The 24,891-nt window shown below is 39.4% G+C and overlaps 1 protein-coding gene across 2 annotated transcripts; it reads left to right on the forward strand.

The window, feature by feature from the left end:
- Positions 1-806: 806 nt before the first annotated feature.
- SLC5A7 (solute carrier family 5 member 7) lies at positions 807-24,231 on the forward strand. Of its 2 annotated transcripts, none has more exons than XM_015849774.3 (9): positions 807-1,058; positions 1,957-2,179; positions 7,324-7,437; positions 10,600-10,755; positions 13,266-13,414; positions 17,466-17,609; positions 20,016-20,169; positions 20,632-20,849; positions 21,600-24,231. In XM_015849774.3, exons 2-9 carry the CDS (start codon positions 2,002-2,004, stop codon positions 22,221-22,223), a joined length of 1,737 nt encoding a protein of 578 aa, XP_015705260.1. In that variant the 5' UTR covers positions 807-1,058; positions 1,957-2,001; the 3' UTR covers positions 22,224-24,231. The 2 variants fall into 2 exon arrangements, with proteins under 2 accessions (XP_015705260.1, XP_032297865.1); XM_032441974.2 differs by lacking the exon at positions 807-1,058 and adding an exon at positions 1,158-1,298.
- Positions 24,232-24,891: the final 660 nt, after the last annotated feature.

Consider the following 24,891-nt stretch of genomic DNA (forward strand, 5'->3'; position numbering starts at 1 on the left):
CCTAGATCATGGTTTTCCTCTTGATTCTAAGACACTTCTATACCATCTGCTTGATTCTGACTTGTACCAATCTCATCTCTACACTCCCATGGGTTTTATGTTTTCACTTTTCTATCTTGCTTGAACCCACAGCCCATGTTGCCCGCCCCTTATGGGCTAATAGTGACTGATACAGATCAGCAAGGTCTTCCCTTAGTAAAAACTGAGGCAACAGCATGCATGGGTCCTTTTTGCACATTCTCAGCTCTGAGGAACCCACTGTCCAATATCTTTTAGAGACAAAGCATAGGAACCCTTTCAAAAGAAGGCTGGTATTACTATTGGTCTGCAGGTCAATTTATGAGGGGCATATCAAAAAGGGAGAGACCGAAGAATTAGAAGCACTGCAGGTGGGAACGTGCCTACATGTTTAGCCCAGTACAGGAGGGAGCGGTGGTTCTGATCAGTCCTGGGGAACCTGGCCTTGGTGTAAGGCCCATGGGAGACACAGATGGGGTGCTGGGGGGCAGTGAGAGCTCCGAGCACACCTTCCATCTCCCTTTCTCTGTTCTCTCCCTTTCATTCACCCCTTTTTTCAGCACTCCTTTTCTGATCAGTTCTTTTTTATCTTCCTCTCTTCCTTTGGACTCATGTGATCCTGTTCCATCCTTTCTCCCCTTTGTTTATCTTCTCTCCCCACTTTTACTTCATAACCCTGTTTCCCTGCCATGACACGACAATCACTCTCCCTTGAGTCATCCTTACTTCCCCCCAACGTCCCCTAGCACTCTGACGTCTTTCCCCCTTCCTCCCCCCCATCTCTGACGGACACGGTCCTCTCACCCCACTCAACCCTCCCCCTTTATAAAGGGATTTTCCTCTTTTTAATCCACCAGCCCACCGTCGCAACCTCACCACAAGGCGCACCGATAGGGGAAGAGCCGCCTTTGAGCTTCACCCCCATCCCCTGCGGGCAGACCCCGGGTGGGGGCACGGCGCCCGGGCTCAGCCTCGACATCGCCTTGGGGATGGACGGCCGTGCCCAGGGAACTGCGGGGCAGAGCTGCGCCGGAGCCCAGGTGGGGCGGCGGGCACAGGACAACGGGCTCAGCTCCCCGACGGCGCGGCGGGAGGGAGCGGAGAGGGAGGCGAGGCGGGGGTGCGCAGCCGGGCGGGGCGGGCGGAGCCCCGAGGAGCTCCGCGGTGAGCGGCAGGTAGGGCGGCTCCGAGGGATGGAGCGCGGGGCTCCCGCGGAGCCGTCGAGGCTGCGGGCGGCTGTTGGCGGAGTTGCTGGGAGGCGAAAAGCGCGTAGCGGCGAGGTGAGAGCCGGGAGGGAGGTGCGGGGTAGGCTGGGAGGTCGCCCGGGAGGGGTTCCCGGCGTTAGGTCGGGAGCGTTTGGTGTCGTGAGGCAGCTTTTGCGCTTTCCGGATGAAAAAAAAAATGCTGGGAAATTAAGCTTGTCACTAAAGAGAAAGTGGAGATTTTTAAATACAGGAGGGGGCTGAGGGTGGAAAAGATGCAGCATTCCAAAGCATCAAAGATACCTTTTGCTGTTGTTCTTGTTACTTCTCCACAGTTTTCATATTCTGACTAAACAGAGACTTCTGTAACAGACCACATGGCCAAGCTCTTTTCTACTATTCCACGTACCAAGCTATTTCTTGTCTGAAGAGTTCTAACCGTGGCAACTCAGTGAATATAAGAATTCCTTATTCAGGAACTGATTTGTAAGAATTGCATAGCTTTCAGCCACATCATTCACTTTCCATTGTAATCACAGGTTACAATTGCTGCTTGTTGCTCCACGGGCATTTCAGTTGGCGTGTAAACTTAATTTCATTTAAATCTGAGATGTCCATTTAATAAATTCACCACAACAGCCTTTTCAGTAACAGTCTGAGTTTTCTTTGTAGATTGATTCTGAAAAGCATCTTACTAGGTTTGCTAAAAGCAGATATATTATTGCATTCTCTCCAGCAGCCTTAATGAAATAGCGATCAGAGAACCAGTCGGGACTCCAACATGCCTTTCCATGTGGAGGGGCTGGTGGCCATAGCTGTGTTTTACCTGGCTATCCTGGCAGTTGGGATATGGGCTGCTTGGAAAACCAAGAACACCGGCAGCGATGGAGATCGCAGCGAAGCTATTATTGTCGGCGGAAGAGACATTGGCTTGCTTGTTGGTGGATTTACAATGACTGGTATGTAAAAGGTCTTTTTTCCTCTTCTTTTTTATCCCAAACCAGCATATAGCTTGTTAGTTTTCCATCAGAATGAAAGAGAACTATAATCTGCATGCTAAATAATACATTATGGGGTAAATACATTGCTTTCCAGTTGCTGCTGAAATTGTTTAGTGAACAAAGTGTAGCATCAAATAAAAACAACAGTTTATGACAGAATCGCTTCCATATCCACTCCTTTCATGAACATCTGTAGATCAGACATGTTTGAAATAGAACTATAGGAGTTGTACAGACTAATAAGAAATCTAGTTTTGAAATAATTGTTGCTGTTGTTAAAGCCATCCAAGTTCATGAGTTATTTTTGCTAAGTCTGAGTAAAGAAAATTTTATATGCAAAAAAAGATGGAGAAGGAGGAGGGAGGCAGCATCAGTTCAGAATAAGTCTCTCAAAGAATAAATCTGAGCTCTCAAGTCCACTGATTTCTGCAATCTGACTTTGTGGATTCCTTAACATCCTTTGAGGCAGTTTGACAAAATAGTATATTTCTGTGAAAATTAGGATCGGGAGGAAAGTAATCAGTGAAGAATAAGTCCACAAATTTTCTTAGCAGTGCTATTTTGACTCCCAGAGCCAGTCGAACCAGACAGGTTGCTTGGGTAAACAAAAGGTTCACAGCAGGGTCCAAAATCTCAGCTCAAAGTTAATGTCTGGGATCAGAACAAAAGTACAATACAAAAGAAGTGGATTGGCCCACCATTTTTATTTAGCAATATAATTCTATTTTAAAAGGCTTCATTGTTTTTTCTTATATTCTAGATAAAGCTCTGGCAAAGTGCTTTCAATTCCCAAATTGAATTCATCATCTTGTGACTTTTGTTTTGTTTTCTCCTGTCTGGTTTCTCAATATGTAATATAGAGGAGATGCATAAAAATTTGGGCCAGGAATTCTGTGTTGTTCTCCATGTCCCTGCAGAGTCATTTTGCTCACTGAAAGGCTGAATATTTAGATAACAAATAAAGGATGCTTGTAAATGTCACTGAAGTTTGAATCCAGGTGTATGTTCTACTTTTACTAGTTCGCTGTAACATACTGGAGCGCATCAGATAATGGTACATCATTATCTGTGTATCCATCAGCTACTGAAACTTCAGATAGAACCAGATTCTACTCATGACAAGAGCTAGTTTGTCTGTTTTCTGCTAAATTAAATGTTTTCAAGGGCACTGATACCAGAATATTTTGCGGAGATGCCACTTGCCACAAAGCTGTAATAATTACCTTGGAAAAGAGGAGATGAAACAATTTTCTCCACAGAAGTGGCTATGATCAACTGCCTTGCCTGTGGAAGAAGGCATAAATATGTTCTCCATAATCCCATTTTACAGGAATACTTTTCATAAAATTTAAAGAAGAGAGGAGACTTGAATTTGGACTCCCTTTATTACAGGCAATTTCTATAACCGCCAGAATCCACACCCACACACGTCCACTCCATTTCATGGCACCTCTGAAGATGACAAAGTATATCATTTCTGTGGTAGAATATCAGACTGATCCTAAAGTCTTTACTCAGGTAGAACACTCACAGATTTTATAACATCAGGGTTTATGTGCTTTCTCACCTCTGCCTTCCATAAATATGGCAGATACGGTTTGAGACACCAAGTCAATTCCACTTTCACTTAAAGGGCACTGCAACTGGAGCGTAGGAGTTGTGTGCACAAGCCTGCAGAACCAAAGACTAATTCAGTTTTCATCTCGGTGAAAGTTGATTGGGATACGCTTTTTGAAAACCAGAACAAAACGTTTGTGAGTGTAAGCTGATCAAAATCCACCGTAACTTCTACAGAATGTTTTTGTGGTTTCTAGATTTCACACATCACAACAACATCTCCAGAACTATATGGCCGTTCAGATGTGCTTTTTATATTTTCCAACTTCAGCTGTCTAAATAATAATTAAAAAGCAAAGCCTACCTGTCAAAGCAAAACTAGATTTGTAAAATATCCCAAGAAATGATATTATCTGTATGTATGTAAAATACATTGGGTTATGAGATAAGGCTCAGTTCTGTTTTTCTTGCTTGAGACAAATTCTACTGTGTTCCCTGTGTATTAGCAACAAAACTGGCTGTGTTTTCTTGGGCTGCTTGGTGGGGAGGATGGCAGAACTTAGCTTGTAAATTCAAAATCAAGTTGAAAGTGTAAGCATCATGACTTCATAGGATAGATTCATGATTCGTGAGTATTTAGTTGATTTTCTAAATTGTTTTTAAAAGCTTTGAAATAAGCGTACACCTTATGAATGATGGGTATGGACAACTTGGATTTTTACTGTGGTCCTGAGCAAACAGTTTTAGTAACTTGTTATTAGAATGCCTGAAAGTGAAGCCTATTGAAGGTCGAGAGTATCTGCAATTATGAAAAAAGAGTGAAAATCTTGAATTCTCAGTGGATCGCAACAGCTCTCCTGTCATAGCGCCACAGTGGGAATGACTTCAATTCATGTACTATTTTTTTGCGAGTACAGGTAAAATGTTGAATTACATATAAATACTCCTCATTTTGTGGGGTAGCAATTTTAAGAAGCGATATCTTTGATATCTATCCCTATTTTGGTGGTTGAGATTAAACCTCAGAGGAAATATTTGAAATTACGTAATCAAAATGCTTGTAAGCGCAACTAAAAATATCATAATCTACTGACATCAGTTTTCATTTTATTTGGATGGAGCTTTGTATTTTTTCACAAAAAATAAAATAAATGTTTTCAGTATTATCAATACTATCAGTATTCTGATTTTTGTTTTGGGATCCCTGGGTCAGAAGTTTCATTTTATAGAACACAATGAGCTGATTCAATGATTTGTGTGTTTAGATGAAGGATCATTTACAAAGAAGTATCTGAAAAATCTGTCTTATTAATATACAGTGAGATATATAAAGAATTCTGAAACGTATTTTTATGCTCCTCATATGAATTGGGAACCAAATTTTACTCCATATCCTAAGTATTTTTCTGATAATTTTTAGGGCACTTGCTTTAAATGGACATTTCTATTTGTAGCATTTTTGGTCCTTCACTTGGAAGGGAAAGAGAGGATTAAAATGGATTACCGCAAGTGTTTCTATAGATTATTAAATTTTATATTCCTTTTGTCTGATTTGGGGGGGAGAAAGAATTAAAAAAAATTAAACTAACTTTAAATTGTGGCTTAAAAAAATGAGGATCAAAAAATTAATATCTAAGGATGAAATCCCTTCCTACCATATCCCATTATTTTCTTTCAAATGTATTTACTGAAGAAAGGGTATCCTTTAACCCCCTGACAAAAAGCTGTATAATACCTTTCTAAAGCACTGGGATCCCCTGCAGACTTTCTGGAACTGTGTATGTACAAAAATTGATCAGCAACTAATTTTCAAACTCCCAAACAATAAAACAAATAATGAAATTGTAAAAGAGTGCTAAATCCTCCATTCTAGCCTATTCACCAATACCTGTCCATCGGGCATCGTTCTTGCATCATTCTTGTCCCTGGCCAGGGGAGGGCAATGGCCCCTACCACATCCCAAAGAACTGAAATGGCCTGGTCACTTCCAGACAAAAATAAGGGAGCTAAACACAGCATCCAAGTTCTCCTTGGAGTACAGCCACACCTTTAGTGGCAGCCCCAGGCAAATCAGTGCCAGCCTTCTTGTGCCACAGCAGGAGTTCTACTAAGACATCTGTCCTTGCCTGTGGGATTTTTACTACCTGGAAGTGGGTATCGTTCATTCAGAATTCATTCAGGGGAACAGACATACAAATATCTTTCTAAATATTTACTCAGCAACTTCTGATACAGTATGCAGGTAATCATGACACATTCCATAAATATCTACTGCTTGAGAAACAAGAAGCAACACACATCCCAGGTGCACAGGGACTCTGGTAACCAAAGCATTGTATTTCTATCTGCTTCACTACATTTGCATTTTTAAGAGGCAAAAAATCCCAAATGTCTGATGAACTTCTATATACATTCTGTATCCCTGGTTCTTCCTGCCAAGAATCAATGTTCACCCATCTTCTCCATGCAGTTCTACGTGGTTGTCACTCATCTCTGTAATGTGCAGTTATTCTCAGTACTGAAAAGTCTACTAATATCAGGGTATATAGTGGCACTCCTTTTGTTGCAGGCGTATCCTGTGTACAAGTCCATTTTGATATTTCCAACAACAGAATGGTCCATTCCTGTCCTTCAAAATCCAGAATGGAGGACAATTGCAATGCTCAAGTTTCTAGAGATCTTTGATTCCAAAGCCACCATGTAATTTAACATCATGTTAAAAAATACCATCTTATAGTAGTTAAGGTGTATCACATGTAAGTGGGAGAGTAGTCTGCAAGATTTAAGTTGAAATTCTTTAGGAAATTTAATTGTATCTCCATTGCTTTGTATCCACCTCCACTTGTTTATTGGAAATACTGGTGGTTTTTATACAGCTGATAAGAAGTATTAATGATATTACAATTATCTTCTAGAATATGTCTGCAGGGAGTGCAAAAATACATAAGTATTTTAGAACTTAAGTAGCAGCAGCACAAAGCCATCACATACCTATATGATGATTTCCCTATTCATGGGGCCAGGGCACTTGTCAGGGCAGAGCTGCCACCCTAATGGTGTGGGGCAGGATTTGGCTGCAGGATGGGCTGAGCCAGGCTGCACGTGGCCTGCAGGCTGCAAGATGGACATGCCTGCAATTAATTCTTGTCTAATTTTCAGTACTCTGAGTTTTCTGAACTGGGATGACTTAATCATTATACGATTAATCTTCCTTGCCTCTCCTCTGCCTCTCACTTTCATTTGAACAAACAAAGCAAATGATCACGCTTCATGAGTTATTATGCATCATTCTATGTAAAAAGGGGAACTCAGGCCCCACATTTTCACTGGTTGTATAGAGTCCATCTGGTTTCTCTTTCATATGCTTAAGTTGCAGATTTTTTTGGATTTGGACTACCTTCCATAAAAGGATTCTATGTCTGGAAATTGTATAATATACAGAATAAAAAATAGTAGTATTATAAGTGATGACAGTTTTGTTCTTCAGTGCAGAAGGCTTTTATTCTCCGTGTGCATTAAGGGCTTTTCTGCCTCTTATTTTTCAGCCACATGGGTTGGAGGAGGTTACATCAATGGGACAGCAGAAGCTGTGTATGTCCCAGGCTACGGTCTAGCTTGGGCTCAGGCACCTATTGGATATTCCCTTAGTCTGATCTTAGGTAAGCAAGGAAATTAAGGTGTTATTCTCTGATTTTGGAGTTCTGATGACCGTCACCTGAAATGACATCGCTTGGGTTTGATGAAATGACACTGAGAAAAAAAAATGTTACTTTTGTTGCTTTTTTCTTTTGGTCGTGTGTTTTTTGTAACCATATGTGCTAGGTTTTATATATTCAGAGTTTTGTTTTGTTTTTAAGAGCCTGTATAATCTGCAAAATATTACCACGTTCTCTGATAGTGTCTAAATATTGGACTTCAAATGCAGCAAATATCTTTGCAGGTTGGAGAACTGCTTAAACCTTAGAAATCTTCACTCAGAGACTAATTTCTGGATATCATGCATGAAGTCTGGAGCAGAACCAGCTTGTTGCTGTAAAGTTGAACTAAACTTCTTTTTATATGTAGTACAAAACTCAAAATCATGGTCGAAATGAAAGTACCGAATCCTTCCACACACAGGGTCAGTGTGTAAAATACAGACAGTGCTGTAATTCTTTATGCTCTGTTCTCTAATTCCCCAAATTCAATCATACACCTTCTTCCCTTTCTTTAAAATAACAGTAATGGAAAATATCTTGTCATGTTTCAGTGGCATTGAGCAGCTCCCAACAGACACATTGCCTTGTGAACTATGATGAATGTCCTATGAAGCTGTCAAATGCATGCTTTCAGGTTCTGAACTGATCATGGCCCCTAGGCACATGCTGGTGCAACTGCTTAGAAAGGATATGTTTCCAGAAATGATCCTGTATTTTTCATCTTGTATTAGTATGGCTGTTTTACTAGATTTTTGATAGTACTTAGCCTCTCAGTCTATTTTGAGCCTTTTCCTCCCAGTCCTCCCAACTAGCCTGTGTTATTTTTTTTTCCCCTTTTGGTTGCTTTTCTAGGTTTTCTTGCCCCTTTTATTTCTTCTATAAAACTCAGTTTCCCCTTAGTAACTATGGCTTGTCCTGGATCTCCTCTGTTCCCAGGCAGAACAATTCCAAATTCTGTGTATTCCTCCCTGTTATATGCAGGCCAGCTCTAGTTCCAACAGTAAATCCCATCCCTGAGAGCAGCTCTGAATCCTGTAAGAAAACACTAATAGTAGATCTGCCTGCAGATCAGTTGATGTCATTATCAGGTCACGAGGGTTATGATCTATCTGTGTCATTAACCTGTCATTAGAATTATAGCCATAAGCATCTTCCAGGTTTGTAGCCATTGTAGAATCCTCCCAAATCAATAGCCCACAAGAGGCTGAGCTAGTTACTCGCCTCATTTCCAGCTATTTATAAAGAAATCCAGACTTATTCCTTGGACTGGTAAACATTGGCCTCTGCAGAGAAAAAGAAAGTCTGTGCTGTGTGACCTTACATCTGTCTTCAGAACACAGCAAGAAAAGCATTTCTTTATGCATTGTATGTTAATGCAGATTAGGGATGAGGTGTTGTTTGTCCTTTAAAAATATATTTAAATACAGGAACAGAATAAGAGAAGAAATACTACTGCTTCAGGCTGAAAAGATTTGAGATTAATTTAACCTTCCTACTAATTCAATACTCTGCTATATTTCCAATGGTTGGAATATCTCCTATTTCCTTTGACGGATGTTTGAATAGCATAATAGATTATGCTATCAGTGACTTTTTTTTTCCTGCTTTAGTTGCATTTTGTAATGATGATGTAACAAATAGAATAGGTATAGGATACATGAACAATGCAAAAACAGAAGAAAAGGTTCTGGAGGCCCTCTGCATGTCTAAAGACAGCATAACATAAAGGGCATAAATTGTGATTGGTAAGCTGGAGCTTTCTGTTTGGGGAATATAGCGAATTGAAGACATGTCAGTGATATAAGGCAAGACAGAGATACGTGGAAAATCTTCTGCACATTACAATGAATAGATTCCCTATCTTGTGATGAAGAACCTGAGAATCTCCATATACTATGCAGCTGATTTTATGAGGGACTCCTTGGTTTTCTAGTCTTTGAGCGTAGCTTACATGTTGCATTTCAGCAGTGTTATTGTAAGAGAGGTCTTCTTGTCTGTAGACATGCTAATGTCAACTACACGAATCTCCGTAGAGTGTCTGTTTAGTTTTTTTCTGAAATTTATACCTTCTTCTTTTCTTTTCTTTTCTTTTCTTTTCTTTTCTTTTCTTTTCTTTTCTTTTCTTTTCTTTTCTTTTCTTTTCTTTTCTTTTCTTTTCTTTTCTTTTCTTTTCTTTTCTTTTCTTTTCTTTTCTTTTCTTTTCTTTTCTTTTCTTTTCTTTTCTTTTCTTTTCTTTTCTTTTCTTTTCTCTTTTTTTCCCTTCCCTTCCCTTCCCTTCCCTTCCCTTCCCTTCCCTTCCCTTCCCTTCCCTTCCCTTCCCTTCCCTTCCCTTCCCTTCTCTTTTCTCTTTTCTCTTTTCTTTTCCCCCAGGCAGAAAGAATTTGATGATTGTATATTAGAAATAAGTTAGAAATGTGAGGACTTTCCACAGTTATGTACTGACACAGTACATATGTGAGCCAGACACAGCAGGACTGTGTTACGTCAAATCTTCTGAACGTGCACAGAAAGAAGTGTACGACAAATGTTCAGGGAATCTGACACCTGCAGAGCCCAGTAAAAAACTGACCTGTTCTGCAGGTGTAGTAAAGTTGATTTAAGCATACATTATAAATCTGAGCTGTCCTGAAAGGATCAGTTTTGCTGAGTGCACACTATACCTTGTGTGAACCCATATTTCTAATTCAGAATCCCAGACTTTATTTCTAGTGTGGATCTATGTGAAAAATAAGACCTATACTCATGCTGGGTTCTGTTCTATGTATGAACAGACTTAGGTACAAAAGACATTCTCTAAGGCTGATCCAAATTTAGACAAAACTCTGACATCATCTATAGTGGAAGACCAAATAAACTGAACCAAAAAAAAAAAAAAAAAAAAAAAAATTAAAAAGGAATTTCCATTACTGTGCTGTAGACATAAATGATGTGATTTTGCTTATGTAACTCTATGGTTATATGTAACATTAGAGTTCCTAGCAAATATTTTACTCGTATTATTTCTTCAAAAGAAACAGTGATACTGATATTTTTATACCTTTAGTTGACAATTAGTATTTTACCCCCGTAATGTCAATGCATTACTCCACTACAGTTGGTGTCTTGTGCTACTTTCCTTTGTAGGTGGTCTGTTTTTTGCGAAACCTATGCGATCCAAAGGCTATGTGACAATGCTAGACCCTTTCCAGCAGCTTTATGGAAAAAGGATGGGAGGGCTCCTGTTTATTCCAGCTTTAATGGGAGAAATGTTTTGGGCTGCTGCCATCTTCTCTGCCTTAGGTAAGGAATTATCATTTTGAAAATTAACATGAAATAGGTGCAAGGGATTGAGAAAATCAGAAATGCACTAAAAAATGGCTTCAAATATTTGCCATCCTAGCCAAACTGCCCAGAGTGTGACAATTGTCTCAGACCTATGGTAACCAGTAGTTGTATGCAATAATGGTACCTTATTGATTATTTTGGTAATGGAAAGACATTTCTAGCTGTTTTTAAAGAAATCCAGACTTCTTCCTTGAACTGATACATTTGAAAATATATTCTTAAGTGGTTCCATGTCAAAACAGCATGGAAAGATTGAGCTATGAATTTCCTGTAACAGAGAGGGTGATGAGAGTGATTGCAAGTATCCCTTTTATGTCACAGCTGCCCCAGGTTCTCTTTTACACCACTGAGATCACAGGGGACAGTCAGAATTTCCCTGAAATATATGAAACATCATTGCCAATGCATCTGAACAAAATAATCCTTTACATAAAGAAGGACTAAATAAACACAGTTTTTCATAGCACGAGTAATAGGGGTAAAACAAGGTTCAGATAAATGCATTTAAGTATTATTCAATTTGACACAGCTTTCTTCTTGACAAAATAAAGAAAATACTTAGGATTCAAGAAAGGATGCAGAGAGTTAGTGGAGCTCTGACTCAATAGAAAATCACCCAGCCACTCATCCAGTCCTGAAGAATAAGTCTGTTTCCAAGGTTTTCAATTATATTTCAGTTTGGAATTCAGCAATCCCTTCAAGAACCAAGAAAGTCCTTGAGCTGAAGCACCAGTAGTTGGCTTTTTACCAGCTAATCATACTCATAGTGAACATGCATGTGGTAATGCTTTCTAGCACAGCTATTTTAAACAGAAAATAAACTTTGAAGGTACTCTCCAACTGTGCTCTGATGAACTGCAAAGCAATGGGGAGCTTGTTTACCACAATTTCATCACAAAACCCTTAAAGGACTAAGAACAAACTACATGCTGAGGTGATAGGAGTTGAATAGCTTGAAGAACTCTCTGAGTATTTAGAATATACTTTCTTTTTGATTGAGGACAAGCTAATATGTGATATTTCAAAGCAAATGGTTTGAATGCCTTTCTTGTAGCTTCATATTAACCACTGATGGTGAAAGACTATAAACGTCACAGAGAGTTTTAGTTTTAACTGTTCTGTGAATAGAAACACTTATAATACAACTCCTGATTTGCACACCTATCTTCACAAATGTATTCTTCATTTGTTGATCTTCCTCACGACTCCTGGCTTGGAAGGGCTGTAGAAGGGAAAGACAGGACTTCCAACTTGTGCAGGATTTTTGAGCCTGTAATCCTGAAATACCAGAATGTTGGGGGCTCATTGTACAACAAAAAGCTACCTGTCAGCTCTCTGCAGCTCTTAGGTACCATGTTATTCTGGGCGGTACTGCCAGATACTTTCCACCCATGTGTTCAAGAATATCCACCTGCCATACCCACAAGGACTAAAAGTTATTCTCAGATATTTCATCCAAATTGTCCTAACTGAAAGATGAATTTTTAAAACAATGTGTTAAAATTCTACAGTCATTTAAAATTGCTAGTGTATCTATGGGAAGTATGTAAGCACCTTGCTAGCTGTTGGAAGCACAATGCAGAATGCAAGCAATTTGGGATGATTCTAGAGTGCTCTGATAATTTTATGGCCAATTAAGGGAGATGATGAAGAGAATTGCTAATACATGCCAACAAGGAAGAATTAATTAGGGATGTAAAAGCCAGAGGCAACCTTGGTTGTAGTGTTCAGAAGATGATAGAGTTTAGAGAACTGAGAGGAAGGAACAAAGTAAAAAGCAGGAATACAGCAGCAGATTCAAGGAGAGTAGAGTTTGATGTTGTCTGGGATCTGCTTGAAGGAATCCCTTGGAAGACGACAGTGATATTCAGGAGAATTGGTTGACATTCAGGGATCACCTCCTCCAAGCTTCAAAACAGTCCCCAATGACAATCATGAAAACAAGAAAGTGCCAGAAGGCCTGCATGGATGAAGAAGAAGCTGCTGTCTCTACACACATATAAAAAGGAAGCATTCAAGAGGTAGAAGAAAGAAGAGGGGACCTGGAAGGAATATAGGGATGCTATTTGAATACATTGGGATGGGGTCTGATCAGCCAAAGCCCACCTGGATTTGAATCTGGCCATAAAGGGCCACAAGAGTTGTCCCCACAAGTACACAAGCTAAAGTAATGTGTAGTCCCACCAAGCCTTTTGATGCCATCTCCCATAATATGTGCACAGACAAACTAATTGGGCAGGGGGGAAGATGAAAACTTAGCAATCTGATGGGCTCAGAGGTCTGTGTCCACAGTGTGGAGTATAGCTGGTGGCTAGTTGTCCACCAGAGTACTCTGGGAGTCAGTACTGAGTCCTGTGCTGTGTAACAACTTCATTAATGGCTTGGAGAATGGGATCCAGTTCCTTCTCACTGTGTGACATACACTAACGTACTGTTGTTTTTGTGGTGTTGTTTTTTTTCCATAGGTGCCACGATAAGTGTGATCATTGACATTAATATCAATATTTCAGTCATTATTTCTGCCCTGATTGCAACTCTGTACACTCTTGTGGGTGGGCTTTATTCCGTGGCCTACACTGATGTAGTTCAATTGTTCTGCATCTTCCTTGGGCTGGTAAGTTTGGCTTTTTTTCCACTTTCTTGAAAATTTTGCCTTGAGCTTTATGACAAGTGACAAATGCAGAGACCTATTGCCCAGCTGTAATTCTGGAACTGTGTCTTCTCTGAAAGTGAGGAGGAGGAATATCTCCACTCACAGACAAATGGCTTTAAAGGGTCTGCATTTGCATCAGTATACAGCCCATGCTTTGGCAAAACTACTGACAGGAGGCACAATTCCTGGCTTTTTTCCTGCCAGTCTGATAGTGCACTCTTTTACTTTTCATTCTGAGTGTGTATCTAATTCAGAACAGGACTGGAGAATACTGACTATCTGTCCATAGGACTGTAGTAGCAAAGGCACTGGAAGGAGGCATCAGATGCAGAGAGCAGTCAGTAAAGCAGTCCAAAAGCACTGGAACTGGACCAGTACAGCCAATATTATCAAGTTTCTCTTTTCTGTAGCTGTCACCTATGCAGCTTAATTAACCATCTGCTGTAAATCATCATCTGGGCTTTTCCTCCATTTCCCTCCAGTGACCTTGGAGACTGGGGAGAGTCACAAGATGACCGTGCCATTTGAATATGGTGTTATGATTCAGTTATCAATTATATGAGAGTGGGTAGCCTTTCCCCTACTTACTGCTATTCATTAATTCTACTCAGAAAAACAGCAGTGCAACAGGGGTCAGATCACAAAGGTGCAGTCAAAGAAGCTGCTTGTTTTTGCTTGCTAGTGCTAGTAATAGATTGTCACAGGTGTGCAGAGAACTAAGGCTAAAATAGAAGGGGTGGCTCAAGGTTTTGGAGCTGAATGACACCTTGGGGACCTCTGTTTTCACGAGTTCTCATGCAGCCCTAGGGAAACTGCTTCTGTCAGAGATTGCACAGATGGCTACTATCTAACCTTGTGTGAGTCCTCACTCTGTGGTGTCCTACTGTGAGGCCTGAAACCTTATTTGCAGAAGTTCTAAGCATTCCCATTCATAACTGACTTCATGGGAATTGTGCTAAATACTCTGAAAAAGCAAATACAAGTTCGAGCTGGCCAACTCCAATGAGAAGTTATTCCAGAACAACTTCTCTCACACTTCTTTTCTTCATCTGCACAGTGGGGTAAATACTGTCTCCTTCCCTAAGGTGCATGTTAGCATTTGTGAACCATTCAGTTTCCACAGATGGTGTGCATTACAGAAATTCCCCAAATAAAGTAAATCACTCATGCACTACTGCAGACCCTCATTTTATGGGAATAACAACACAATCCCATGATTAAAGTGGGCGTGAACAGGGAGGGGAAGACAAACAAAGGTTGTATAGCGGTATTCTAAGTGGTTGGATCTGTAGTTTTAACAGTGTTCTTTAATCCAAGTTGAACTTTTTATGTAATTTCCCTTTTAAAGTAAATAGTTACGCTGTCATGTAGAAAGAACTGTATTCATAACCTTAGGAGTCATAAGAAGCTTCAGAGAACACTTAAATAGTCATGCTTTAGGTGAGGGATTTTAGATGAGATAGGACACTTTCACAGCAGGTGTCACAGCAGAAGAAGTAACAGGCTTGGTGTCCCAGCTTCCCCTCCAGACTCTGGAGAAGTTTGTGTACCCACAGGCACCAAGTATTACTGCCCACTCCTCTTAATATATCTTCCTTACCAGAGACATGATACTTTTTCTAATCACTACTGCTCCCTGTGCTGGCTTTTCATTTTGAACACAATCTCATCCTTATGTCTTCAAAAACCCTATTCCAGTCTGGGCAACCACGTACTTCCCTGTTTTTTTCCTTCCAACTCCAGATAGTCTCCTTCCTTCCCTCTTCTCCTCTATCCACAGTTGCAATTCTCAGCTCCAGCCTCTGTCTTTATTTTGCCCATTCAGTCTTTGCCTGCCTCTGTACTCTGTCCCCAATATTTGTATCCTCATCTCAGCTGTATTAATTCTCCATTCTAAACTCTTTGCTGTCATATAGGAGTACTTTTTGTTTTTTTCTGGTTTCCAATCCCATCAGTTCCAGACCCATCTAATAGCTCTTACTTCTTCCCTGAACTTGTACTCGCAGCATAAGGCCCCCTTATGTGGAAGCATAAGTTTCGCTTCCACAAGCCATTGTTTTATTTTTGCTCCATTCAAAATAGCGAATTTCCTACTTCAATTATTGACAGCTCAGAGTGGACAATAGGGGAGAATTTGGGACTGTGTCCATATTAGCAAGTCGTACAGTGCCAAGGTAAACAATACAAGATCATCTGTTCTGTTTGACTGTAAGTACTGTCCTGGTACTGTTTTGGCCCATGCCAGCTAGTACTTTCCCAGATAATTCCCAGGATCAGGTCAAGGCTATTCTATTTGACAGGAAAAGGAATTCTAGATGTATGTATATAAGCTAGGAGTTGTCTGTGATCTGCAGAGCCAGAGAAAATGTCTTGATTTGTTCTGCTTACTAATATAGTGGTAGTCCTTGAGATCACAAAAAGCTATACCACTGTCAGGAGCTGGAATAGATTACAAAAGCTAGTAATGTATTTGCAATGTTGTCCCTGTTAAATTCTGGGCTGTTTCTTGAAGGCTGCAGATAGACCTTTAGAAATTTTCCCCACTGAAAATCACAGCTGAGTATGTGCAAACTACAACTCTTCATAAACTCATCACTTTGACATGTTTGAGATTTACAGAAAAGCCTAAGCAGATACTGAAAGGGAAATTCTCTTCTTAGGTGCTTAAATTGGAAAAGTTTAATATGTAACTGAGAAGCCTTACTTGATAAACAACTTCATAAGCAACTTGCTGCAAAACATAGCAATTATTCATGTCTTCTACACACACTGATGCAATAATTGTGCAACAAAGTAGTGGAAGATGTTTGAAGTTTCACCTCCTTGCACCTTTGTGCACTGAATCCCCCCTGTGGCGCAAGTGGTAGAAGTGCCGCTCTGCTACACAGAGGCTCGAATCCCGGGGGCTGGACTCGATGATCTCTAAGGTCCCTTCCAACCCGCACAAAACTATGAAACTATGAAACTATTTGGGCTATGGTAATCTCTGTATTTTTGGCTAACACGAAAGGCTCCAGGGTGCTGTGCTTGCAGTTATCTGTTCCCTAGATAACTAAGCTTGGTTTTCTTCTTAGGAAGTGCCAAGTTTCTCCTCACAGAGTTAATGAGTTGAAAAATGAACTAGAAGACAAATACACAAAAAGAGTGTTGGTGAAGAAAACCCATCCTCTGGCAGAAACTGTTTCACACTCGATTTTTTTGGCTCAGATCAAAATATAGAGAGGGAAAACAGCCAAGAACTCAGAGTAAAATTGTTCTCAAGGTAGAATAGTGCTGTAACACACTGGGTATTGTAATACACTGGAGTATTCTGGAGCAAGAGAGATGATCCAGCAGCATCTCTCTCTTGCCATGATACAATTTCATAGAATCACAGAATCATAGAATGGCTTAGGTTGAAGAGACCTTAAAGATCAATGACTTCCAACCCCTGCTGTGGGCAGGGCTGCCCCCCACGAGCTCAGGCTGCGTAGGGCCCCATCCAGCCTGGCCTTGAGCACCTTCAGGGATGGGGCACCACAGCTTCTCTGGGCAGCGGTGCCAGCGTCTCACAGCCCTCTTTTCCCATTAGAAGCATAAATCTTATGTTTTGTTGATTTAGAAATAAATTCCCAAGCTTTCAGGTTTGATGCCTTGTTCCTGTATACTCACAAATCCTGTTGCTTTTGCATGCAGGTTTATATGTAGATGTTTCTCTACAGTGTAGTCCAAGAAAGGATGTAAAGACTATTTGTGGAGTTTAGGGAAAATATAGTGAATGTGTATAAATATGTTTCTCCTCCTGGTGGTATAACTTCCACTCATAAATTTTTTCCTCATGCTCACACTGTCCAGGAAAAAGGTAAAATATCCAGTGTTCTCTGGAGTTTGGAGATATTCTGGCATTTGTTTGGCTATTCTGCAAGTCAGCTTGTCATTTGTTCTGCAGCATACAAGAAGAGAAACAGACCAATACTCATAGGTTTATCATGCCTTCATTAGGCCTGAATTAACTATTATTCTTTGGTTACAGTGGATCAGTGTACCCTTTGCGTTGTCCAATCCTGCAGTGACGGACATTGGTTTCACAGCTGTGCATGAGGTGCACCAAGCACCTTGGCTCGGAACTATTGGCTCACTTAACATTTGCACCTGGCTGGACAATTTCCTTTTACTGGTAAGTGATGGCTTGTATTAAGGACTAAAGCACCTTAGCGCTCCTACTGTGTTATTGTAACAGCTAGAAAAAGCAGTGTAGTGTAGAGTTTCCAGTAATATGAAAACTTGTATCTTCTTGATTCCTGTTAAATGTGTAGATCACTCTGAAAGTAATGCATCCTATTTATTTCCATGGAAAGTACAACAGATACGAAGAGCACAATAACACTGCTTAATAGAACAAATTTGCAGCTACAAACACTGTTTTTCAACACAGCCCCCACCATCAGCTAGGCATTTTCACTAGCTGTGGACATGAGCTCGCATGCTGCACTCAAAAATCTGCACCGGTGGAGCTGACTCACTGTGACTGTCGTCACTGCTGAAACACACCACCCACAGCATCACTGCTCATATCCATGGTTTGTTCTCTGTAAATAAAACCATCGATGAATGTCAGTGGGTACTGTTTATTCCACATGGAGGAATTCAGTGATACACTTTTGTTTCATACACACTTCCATGTCAGATGCCATTGTGTCAGGCTGCCCCTCTGCAGCCATCTCTCACACAGCAGCAACACGTAACAGGATATTGGTGGAAAGATTCAGTCTCTACTGACTTACCACCTACATCCACCTCTGACATCATGGGCTGACATCATAACGTTACTTTGTGTAGCCCTTGTATTTCTGAATATTTGAAGGATTTCAGAGAAGTATCAGTAGAATACTGTAACACAGCTGTCAGTATCAGCATTGCCAGGAACACTGTTTAAATATTGTCAGTCTGAAAGATTTGCCTTATGCTAGAATTAATTAAAAGTGTGTGTCTAACACTTAAGTGATGTCATTCTTGGCAAAGAAAGGCAATAAATACATTATACAAATGATTAAACATGCTTTAGGTGTAGGTGATATAGAAAGAGCTTTGCAGAGATGGATGGAGGAATTCATCCATGCCAGAATGAACTGAGGGTTTTCATTATTTAATCCTCATTTATTACACATGGGATTGGTGGTTATTAAGTGCTTTCCATTAGGAGGTCTAGCAACACATGCTAACATTTTCCATTCTCAGTGTCCCTGAGCAACTTTATAACACTTTTATTATCATATTCTAGTTTGGGATTTCTTTCTCTGTATTTTTATTTTTTTTCCTAAATAATCTCAGCCAAAAATCCTCAGAGTTTTCTGACAATAGAGCTAATAAAATGCAACATTTTATACAGCACAGGTTGCTTAGAGATTGTTAGAGAGTCAAAGTATGACACTAGCACACATGGCTGAATTCTATGCCATAAGGCTGAAAGTTTCATTTCTGCTGATGACCAGAGGAAAGCTCTGATGCTGCCAAACTGTGACACATTTCCTTTTCATCATGTTTGTTTCATTACATTTCAAGAAATGTACACATGCTTGGAAAGCTTTGTTAAAATAACATTATTAAGGCTGCAAAGGAAAGCACTCATAAATAGTATGCCAAAATCTGAGTTGCTTGAGAAGCATTCATTTGGTCTCTTGTGTGCATGAAGCATATATGAAACACCTGTATACACACTCTTAGGACTAAACACCTCCTGCCTCATTTAGCATGTTAAACTGGACTACGCACATTTAGTTAGCAGTTTGCTTTGTTTTATTTCCACAGTACTTAATCATAGGCACTTATTTACTTAGTGGAGCCTACTCAGATCCTGCTTTGAAGAGAGGATTTTAGCACATTTTTTTCAGCCTTTGATAATAGCCTTTTGTGTTATATTTTGTGGGCGTAATTTTAAGTCTCATCTTCACTGTTTCATCCACAAAAAGAGAAAGGTTACCACCATTAAAAAGTAAAAAAAAAAAAAAATCAAAAATCAAAGCAACAAAAAAAAAAATCAATACATTGTTTTACTACTTTGTCCATAATTTATATTGGTATCATAATCAGTTAAGACAATGGGAGGATCATTTTTCATGTTATCATGTTGGATACATACAGAATTTGCTGCTTGTTTAGATGATTATATGCATTTGTAGAAGGAGATAAAATCTTACTTTACAATCCTAATTAATGTAATTCTGTGGGGAAGAGGATGCTGGAGGCCAAATTCTGCAAATATGAGTTATATCAATAGTATTCTGTATCGTTTTGTAAGGTTTTGTCAAATATTTACAGAGCTCACGATGCCTTAGGATTACAGAGACTATGTAGCATTGTTTCTAGCTGTATAGAGAATAACTTCTCTAAAAGAGTGGGATTAAAGTGCGTTTACAAAGATCTAGCATTGCTTATGAGAATGGAAGTTACAGCTATTACTAACTGACTGATAAGCAGTAAATGAAAGAGGAACAGTGATGCTTCTGCGTATTCTCTATATGATGATAGCAAAGAAATCTGGTGTCAGCTCCCAGTAATGGAACACTGTTTATTGTGTTTGCAGACATTTGGGGGGATTCCATGGCAAGCATATTTCCAGCGAGTTCTTTCCTCATCTTCTGCCACATATGCTCAAGTTTTGTCATTTCTGGCTGCTTTTGGCTGCCTTGTGATGGCTATTCCTGCAGTACTCATCGGTGCAATTGGAGCATCCACCGGTAAATCATTAAAAAATGAGTAATACAGTAAATGTGTGAAAATCTTATATTAGACAGGTGACATCATTAATCAACCTGTTACTTCATCAGCAGGAGACTGCACTGAAAAATAATTGTATTGTATGTATGTATTGTATGTGGGAGGTTGCTCCACTGTTGTGGTTCAGCCACAAAGGACAGATAAGCTCCACTACATTACTCTCACTCCCTACCCTCAAAAGAACAGGGGCAGAAAATGAAAGGGAAAAAAAATATATGGTTTGAGACAAGAGCAGAGATATCACCTACCACCTGCCATAACAGGCAGAATCTCAGTGCTGGGAGATTAATGTGATTTATTGTCTACTGATGGTAGACTAGAGCAGTGAGAACTAAAAGCAAGCTATGATCATCTACTAATGTTACTAATGTTAAAGAGTGACTAACAGTGTCACTCACAACACACTTTTGTCTGTATTTCAGCCTGGAACCAGACTGAATATGGTTTTCCTGACCCCATTACTAAAAAAGAAGCGGATATGATTTTACCAATTGTGCTCCAGTATCTTTGCCCAGTCTACATCTCGTTCTTTGGCCTTGGTGCTGTATCTGCTGCCGTCATGTCATCAGCTGACTCTTCAATTTTATCAGCAAGTTCTATGTTTGCTCGGAACATTTACCAGCTCTCATTTCGGCAAAATGTGAGATTATATTTCCATTTTTTACTGTTAGAGAAAATTTTAGGCGAGAGACTTTTACCAGATAAAGCATAGGCTGCCATTTTGTAGTGAACACCTACTCCATGCCTGTAACTAGAAAAAGTACAACATTTCTTTGCTAGCAAAGTATTGAGTAAGTTGAAAGTCAAAACTGTTCATGGTTGTGACTGATGACATAGATGAAAAAGATGATGGAAGGTAGTTTCAAGTGTTTCCATGGCAATGCAGTTTATTCTAAGTATCTCCTAATTATTGTTGCACCCACAAATTTTACTTAAATCCTTAATGAAATGAGGCATCTTTCTGACTTACTGGTTTATTAGGAAATCATGTGGCACTCAAAAATGGTAAAGAATGGGCTCATGAGTCATAATTTTTCTTAGGAAATGGAGAAGAAAAGAATTGGACACTGAAAGTTTTTTTCTGGTTGATTTATATTGTGTTTATTTTCAAAAGTTATTTCTACAACTGTTATTTTTTCTCTGACATTATCAAATGTTTCCATATGCACAAAGGTTAATGACTTTTTGGATGGCAACCATAGCCCATTTTATTTTTCTTCTTCTATGTTTGACATAGAGTTGTGAATAGCTTGTGAATATTGCTGAATGTCATGCAAAATTCCCTTTTACAATGTCATGCCTTATACAGACTGTGTTCATAAACAAAGGCATACACATACTACCATAACACTGCATTTTTATTTTATTTATTTATTTTTTTTTTTTGCAGGCCTCAGACAGAGAAATTGTATGGGTCATGAGAATCACTGTTTTTCTCTTTGGAGCATCAGCGACAGCAATGGCACTGCTGGCATCATCAGTGTACGGCCTGTGGTACCTCAGCTCTGACCTTGTTTACATCATCATATTCCCTCAGCTCTTGTGTGTACTATTTATTAAAGGAACCAATACCTACGGTGCCATTGCAGGATACTTATTTGGCCTTGTTCTCAGAATAACTGGAGGAGAACCATACCTCTACCTTCAGCCCTTGATCTACTATCCTGGCTGCTATCTTGATGAAAATAATATCTACGTCCAGCGATTCCCATTTAAGACACTTGCGATGCTTACCTCCTTCTTTACTAACATTATAATCTCCTACTTAGCCAAATACTTATTTGAGAGTGGGACTTTGCCACCAAAGCTGGATTTCCTTGATGCTGTGGTTGCGAGGTACAGTAGAGAACATATGGACAAAGCAACACTTGTAAAAAGTGACAATATTGTATTAAACGAACTTGCACCTGTGAATCCGCGACACAGTCTAACTTTGAGCTCAACTTTCACAAACAAGGAAGCCTTTAATTATGTTGATTCAAGTCCAGATCTGTCCAACACCGAAGATAATTAAAAAGCATGGCACTCACAGACGAAGCAATGCAAAACACAATATTCTATGAAGAATAGTAAGAGGCATTTTATGGAAAGAAAAGCAAAATTTAGGAATGAAATGCCACTGCACAATCTCTAATTGATTCTTCAAGCATCCTTGGGCAGAACTCTTTCCTGTTATTGTCCAACATGCTGAATTAGATCACAGAGTGTTTCCCGAAAGATGCACTCAGATCCCATTCTTTCCACCCTCAACTGTAAACTATGTAATTAAAAAATATATATTTGCAATTGAAAGTATAAGTAGCAGAAAAGTGCAACAGCTATTTAGGTAGGACATTATATGAAGAGATTATAATACAGTCATTCTGAAGTACTACCAGCTGACATTTTATTGGCATTAAGTGAAAATACATTGTCACAGCTGTAAGTGATTTATTTCTAAAGTTCTAACTTCTTGCACAAAGGCAGATGGATAATTTCCCTGTGATTTTGTTCTGGAATTTTCCTTCTCATAAAGGATTTCAAAGAACACAAATATAGTATTTTATTATTATTTGTATAAGACAGCAAAATGTGCAAAATTATTCGTAGATGTGCAAAAGAACATCTTATACTCTTAAAAGAAGTTCAAATGAAATCAGCAGTTAAAGTGATGGTATGCCTAATGCAAGATGTCCTTATAAGCAAAGTATATTACTATAGATTTTCTTGTTTCCTGTGCTTAGTGGCTGTCACCAAGGGAGGAGGATAAAAATTTTAAAGCAATAATTGGAGTTGAGAAACTCAACTTGTGGAAAAAAAAAAAAAAAAAAAAAAAAAAAAGGCTGAAGTTTTATAAAGTAAAAAGAACTTTGCAGTGCTGTGGAAGGAAGTCTTATCTTGATTTATCATAAAAAATGTCTGACACCAAGCAACCATAGCAATGGAAGAAATACTGAAACATGGGAGACTCAAGAAGGCTGCTTGAAAAAAAACAAATGGGGAAAATAACCAGATTTCACTTACTAAGAAAATACATTCTCAAAGACAACAAAAAGTCTTTTGGCTTGGACATACTGAGATTACTCTGGGAAAAGAGTAGATTTTCCATGGAAAATCACATTTTCTCAAAAATATGATTTCCCATGAGTAAAGAAGCTTGGTGAAGATCTTTGCATGCCTGTATTTACCTCCAGAAGCAGCAGCAGCTTGGAGGAAACCTGAAAGGAGAGTTGAACCCTCAATTGTAGCAAAATGCATAGCAGTGTCTTCAGCTAAGTGCTGGATTCCTTCATTGACAGCCACTCTCATGGGCCAGCATGGTGCCTCTGGGGCACCAGCAGCATTCGGGCAAAATGAGACCACGCATAAATGATAATGCTGGCTAGAAGCAAAGCAGGGAAGTTTAAGCCTCTTCTAACTATGGTCTGGCCAGCAGAGAGCATTCAATTTGGTTTCTGTTTGCCCGCAGCCAAGATGATTATGCCTGTCCTTGTTGGTACGTGCCTTTCACAGTGGGAGATCTAATAGCTAGATTTCTATACTACTACGAGTTATGCTCCAGTAATTCTTTTTAATATCTACACATCACAGAACATTCAGATGAAATCCAGATACTCTCCTGTTGCTGATCACTGGTGAAAATTACTTCTTTAAATTTACAGCAGGAGGAACTATACTGGAGGATATGAAGTGTAAGAGTAGGTTTTGCTGCTAAAGGAAGAAGCCATCAACTTGTACATTCAGTGTTAACATAAACTTTCACAAGGTTGAATTCTTAGATATGTTTTTGCTCCTTTTTTGGAGTTTTAATGGCATTTACATATACTGTATGTAGATAAAATTAATTTTAGAGATGTTATTTCTTTTTTCCATACACTGCATTAGAAATAATACTACATCTGAGTTGAGATATGCATTTGAACTGCATACTGTGTACTACTCCACAAACAGACATTGAGTGTGCACTGGGTGGAGGGAATCAAAATCAGGATCTGCACCAAACTCTGAAAAGAGTCAATACATTAAAAAAAAAAAAAAAAAAAGGAAGGAGAAAGTTCTGTGGGGTGAGGGAACGATCTGCTGATGAACTGACTTCAGAGTGCTGAGGACCTTGCAAACTGGACACGAGCCCACCATAATCTTACCTTGAACCACAGAAAAGAGAGGTGGAAAGAGATCACATGGAAGAGAGAGAAGGGAGAATGGAGCCACTGCTGAATTATTATCCATGTCTGTCCCAGATCCACTAGCCTGAATCTGTTTCTATGAGAGAATACCAAGCCACAGTTTTACTGACTTCCACAACCAATGCTTTACATTACAGTTCCAAATAAAATCAGGGGATCCTGATTTATATCTACCAAGTAAATGTTCCTGAAAATTTTCTTACTTCTGTCTTGGCTAAGAGTTGAGAGAATTTCACTATGAGAAGCTGCATATTGGCCAGCAACGTTTCTACATTGCGTATCTCAGAATTTCTAGTAGTGGGAGAAGGAAATGGGCAAAGGGATTCAGCTGGGCTCTTTCAAGGTATTTTGATTCTCTTGTATCCCCTCATTGCCATAAAAACATAAAGGCCTTTAAAATACCCAGAGAAGAGTTAAATGAAAAATCAAAATATGTAACCCCAAAAACTTCAACCCAGATGCTTTCAGAATTACCAGAATGTTTTATACTGTTTATTGTATTGAATATTTTTTCTG

The sequence above is a fragment of the Coturnix japonica genome, chromosome 1 (assembly GCF_054131305.1).
Source record: "Coturnix japonica strain WE chromosome 1, WE-NBRP24, whole genome shotgun sequence".
Classification (NCBI taxonomy): Eukaryota; Metazoa; Chordata; class Aves; order Galliformes; family Phasianidae; genus Coturnix; species Coturnix japonica.